At 44.2% G+C, this 5,207-nt stretch overlaps 1 protein-coding gene across 1 annotated transcript; it reads right to left on the reverse strand.

Annotated features, from left to right (window-relative positions):
• Window positions 1-1,085: 1,085 nt before the first annotated feature.
• CCNA2 (cyclin A2) lies at window positions 1,086-3,679 on the reverse strand (the record flags this gene model as incomplete). Its single annotated transcript, XM_010186201.1, has 4 exons — window positions 1,086-1,199; window positions 2,203-2,407; window positions 2,986-3,209; window positions 3,564-3,679. Coding segments are annotated over 4 exons (659 nt in total), but the record flags the coding sequence as incomplete, so codon positions are not given.
• Window positions 3,680-5,207: the final 1,528 nt, after the last annotated feature.

Genomic DNA, 5,207 nt, shown 5'->3' on the forward strand with positions numbered 1-5,207 from the left:
GCTGGCCCTGGACATTGCTAAAAGGGAGAAACGGCCATCATTTTACCTCTATACAGACTCATGGATGGTTGCAAATGCCCTATGGGGATGGTTAAAAGGATGGAAACGGGACAACTGGCAGCGCCGAGGGAAGCCTATTTGGGCTGCAGCCCTATGGCAAGACATCACTGCCCAGCTGGAGACATTAACAGTGAAGGTCCGGCACGTTGATGCCCATGTTCCTAAAAGCCATGCCACTGAAGAATAGCAACACAGCCAACAGATGGACCAGGCTGCCAAAGTATTCCAGAGAGATTTGGACTGGGAGCACCGAGGTGAACTGTTTCTAGCTCGGTGGGCCCATGACACTTCTGGTCACCAAGGGAGAGATGCCCCATACCGATGGGCCCATGACCGAGGGGTGGACTTAACTATGGACGCTATTGCACAGGTTATCCATGACTGTGACACATGCGTTGCCATCAAACAAGCCAGACGGATGAAACCTTTGTAGCATGGAGGAAGGTGGTTGAAGTACAAGTATGGAGAAGCCTGGCAGGTTGACTACATCCAACTCCCTCAGACTCGTCAGGGTAAATGCTTTTAAATGCAGGGTAAAAGCATCTTTTTCTCTATTCCTTTTTTTTTAATCCTCCCCTGGGAGGGTGGGGGACAATAGAGAGAAAATCCTGCTCTCTGAGCCTTAAATGGAGACACCTATTATCTCAAACACAAAGTAGTTTAATACCCACTGCTCAGATTTTAGCACTTCATGTACATTTACAGCAATCCTGAACACTATCATACTCTAAACAAGTATTTTTTGCCTCCAATGCTTTGGCTTTCTGTCAACTTCCTTATCGCAATGAAAGCTTACAGCTTTGAGGAAGATCACCAGAATGAAGCACATCAGTAGATGCCTCTTACTTCCAAGGAGAGATCCACCTCCCTGCCATTTTTCAAATACCATAGAGAGCAACGCCTAATTAACAGCCCAGAGACTGCAATTCCTGCAGCCCAGGCCCTGGCATTCAGAACCACACACAAATGCCCTAAACGTGACATGCACAAAGGTACGCGAAGGCTCAAGTTTTAGTTCTACATACCCAGGTTTGTCCAGTGATTGTATAGCCTGCTAGATTAAATGCTGCAGCAGCAATAACTGATGGCAAGTATTTCAAGTAAGGATCAGCATCAATTAGACTCAGCTCCCCAAGGTACTGCAAGGGAGACAAGAGACAGTGAATCATTTGCTTCCAAACATAAGCAGAAGAGCATTTAACAGTTGCACAGGGACCCTAATTTAACTTTCCAATCCTGCCATCAGTTGGAGGAACAGCTTTTACTAGTTTCCACTTACTGAGTTGGCCCACACATTTCTTCAATTAATGCTGTACAAGACAAGGCTGATACTGATCAAGGGATCAGTGACACAGCAAAACACGAGAGCCGACACAGCAAACCACTATCTGCAATTCTGAGTTCCTGAACAGCAACAAAACATGAGCAATATACCCCTAAAAATCTCTCTTTTAGCATCTACTGTTAGCTACTGTCAAACAGTGTCCCCACACATCCTTTTCCAACACCACATTTTATATTTAGAGGTATGTAAAATTTAGAGGGATGAATGTAGCTTTTGCACAATGAGACAAAGGTTTTCATCTAGGAACTCTGGTACCTGCCATACAGTTAGGATTTAATATAAATTTAGTTGAAGCATTACCTGTGCTCTGCTCTAGAAATTAGCCTCTGGATTTAGAGCTCACTGCTTGTTGAGAAGAAAACAAAAACAAAAGTCCTTTTTAGCCAAAGTGGGTAGGTAGGTATGGCAGTTTTAGATAAAGAAAAACATCTAACAGTGAAACAAACCCTGACTTAAAATTCATCTATCTCTGCCTGCTCCAACTAAACATGCTTGAGCCAGAGCAAGTGCCAGCCTGCAACAGTAGTGGAGTATCTCAAGCAGTAATTGGCAACAGGAGAATTAAGTCTCTGGTGGTGTGGCACCACTTCTGGAAGAGCACATGGCACACTGTATGCACACTCCAGAAGTCTCCCAGAGAGACCGCACATTTAAAAATATAAGGAGGCAGGGAATCCTGGGCTGAAGAATCCTTTAGCATTGCTTTTCTACTGGCAATAAGAAACAGAGCTTGTAAAGAGCATTAATAGCAACACAACTCTCCAGTTACACAGGCCAAGCTAGTAATTCCTACTTACCATTGCTAAGCTCTCCACTCTAGCACTTGTCTGCTGATGCAGGAAATACTGATTGAGGAACTGGTTGATTGTTGGAACTGCCAAGTCGAACGACAAAACCTTCAAAATTAAGCGCTCCATCCTTAGAACTTGCTTCTTGGTATAGGTGTCATCTGTGATGTAGACAAACTCTGCTACTTCAGGAGGGTAGATTTCTTCAAACTTTCTGCCAGGAGAAACAGTTATGAGCAAATAATTGGGTACTAGAGAACCAGATAAACAGAAACATTTTATGAAAGCCAGCAGGCTAAATGAAATTCTGACTTGTGAAGTAGCTGGGCACTGTTACTGAGCAAGTTCGCTGAACTTTATTCAGTAACTCTTTGAATCAGCAGAATTTGAAGTTAGAGCGCTACTACAACCTGATATTTTAACACTGAGCAATCTGGAACTCAGTTGCTGAAATTCCAGAAGAATCCATTAAATTAACAATTAGTGCAAGCAAAACTTTATTTTCACATGCCTTGTGCATATTCCCTCAAATACTATTTAGAAGTCTGCTACTGCTGCAGCTAGAAATAATGAGTCCTCACATTAGGTTCAATCTACAACAACAGCCTAGAACCTTGCTTGCAGAGGTTCATACAAACTGCTAAGCTTTAAGGTGGATAACTCCTGCTTTTTATTCTAGTGTGAAGCCCTCCCAAGTCAATTTGGCTATGAGCAACAGAAATGTGATAGCTGCAAGATTTCCATCTGTATGAGACCAACAAGTGGAAAGTTAAATTAAGCAATTTAACTTACGATGCAAGCAACATAGCTGCAGTGCCCACAAGCTGAAGTTTTCCTCTTAAAACAGACATTGAAGAAAGAAACCTATCAATGTAATTTACAGCTAAGTGCAGAGTTTCATTCTGTAACTTGTATTCTTCCCCAACTTCCACCAGCCAGTCCACAAGAATAGCCCGCATGTTGTTCGTGATATCAGGTTGCTTCTCCATGTAACCCACTTTCGGTTTGCATTTCACCTGTAGGTTTAGGTGACAAAGAAAATTGAGTTTGGACTAAATTCCTGGACGAAGCAGCTTTAAACAACATTTACCAGAGTTTAAACAGATCAGAAGTAAACAATGGTAAATCTAGGATCTGTAAGTTATATTTCCATAATCTTTGCTTTCCAGCTTGTGTTCAGCATATGATACAGTCAACTTCATCACAAGAAACCTGTCCTGAGTTCACAGCAGTGAACACAGTATCTTATTTCTCATTTTCTAGCAAGCTTTACTTTAGTCTTTGTAGTCATAAATAATGTTTAGATGCATTTCTCAACCCCAAATTTTTCCCTCATAAGCTGTATGCATACAAAATAGATAGCTGCTCACCTCCATTTGCCTAAGGTACGTGTGGATACTGCTGACATAATCTGGAACATTATTAACATTTGGTTTTTTCTCTTCTGGTTCTGAGGTTATTGAAATATCCATAATACTTGGAGAATCTAAGCAGAAGATAACAGCCATGTTAAAATGGGCACCATCAGACCACACCCTTACAGCACAGGGAACTGCCCTCTTCTGTAGTGCATGATGGTGGATCTCCAGGACTGCTTGGTCTCTTGCCTTCTGGGTAGGCAGAAAGGGCAGACTATCACTCAGCCAAACTGGGAGTTGAGGAGACACTAGGGAAGGCAAAACACTACTGCAACAAGGAAGCTTCCCATTCCCCTTTCTCTTCTTCCACCTAGGAAAAAAGGGATGGAAAACTCTTTTGCAATTAGGCAGTGCTCAGCACTTTCTGTGCTGGCTTGTTACATAGACCTGAATCCCGCAAGCTTAGCTATTGCAGCTTAAAACAGGACTGGAGCACCAGAGCTTTTTGTAGACCACAGAAGTGGACAATGATGAACTCAGCCCTCAGATATTCATGCATGCTACAGGAGACGTATCTATCAGTTTCCATTTCTTACACACTGGGAAGAACTCAAAAACACTTGCACCTGTACAGGATATTACCTGGGAGAAAAGTCCATAGAATCATAAAAAGGGTTTGGGTTGGAAGGGACCTTAAAGATCAGATCCTCTGCAGGGACACCTCCCACTAGACCAGGGTGCCCAAAGCCCTGGCCAACCTGGCCTTGAACACTTCCAGGGAGGGGGCATCCACAACTTCCCTGGGCAACCTGTGCCAGTGTCTCATCACCCTCACAGTAAAGAATTTCTTCCTAGTATCTAGTCTAAATCTACCCTATTCCAGCTTAAAACCATTCGCCCTCGTTCTATCACTACCTGCCCTTCTAAAAAGTCCCTCCCCAGCTTTCCTGTAGGACCCCTTCAGGAACTGGAAGGCTGCAATAAGGCCCCCCCGGAGCCTTCTCTTCTCCCAGCTGAACAGCCCCAACTCTCTCAGCCGGTCCTTGTAGGGGAGATGCTCCAGCCCTCTGATCAACTTTGTGGCCCTCCTCTGGAGCTGTTCCAACAGCTCCATGTCCTTCTTACGCTGGGGCCCCAGAACTGGTCACAGTACTCCAGGTGTAGTCTCACAAGAGCAGAACAGAGGGGCAGAATCACCTCCCTCGCCCTGCTGGCCACACTTCTTTTGATGCAGCCCAGGATGCAGTTGGCCTTCTGGGCTGCAAGCGCACATTGCCAGCTCATGTTGAGCTTTTCATTGACTGACACCCCCAAGTCCATTCAGTCCCAGGATTTGCCTGAGTAAAATCCCCATCTAACTCTATAGCAGTAGCAAAGGGTAAGGCTTTAAAAAGGCTGCTTGTCTCTCTCATGAGGTACTGATAGTTAAGGTTAAAAGCATAAAACTACCTACAACAAGCAGGCATGTGGTGGTGCAACTCCCCTCCTTGGGCCACATTTTCATGTCAACACCAGCCACTACAAGTACAGTAAGCTAAAACAATCCAGTATCTTCTAGTTCCAGAACAAGTACAGTGAGTTGGGATGGCGCTCCCTGACTGCATCTGAAACTCCCATTTGGGAAATGAACCCGAGACCCCTCCTGCCCTGATTACA

This window comes from Mesitornis unicolor, unplaced genomic scaffold, assembly GCF_000695765.1.
Source record: "Mesitornis unicolor isolate BGI_N332 unplaced genomic scaffold, ASM69576v1 scaffold50126, whole genome shotgun sequence".
Classification (NCBI taxonomy): domain Eukaryota; kingdom Metazoa; phylum Chordata; class Aves; order Mesitornithiformes; family Mesitornithidae; genus Mesitornis; species Mesitornis unicolor.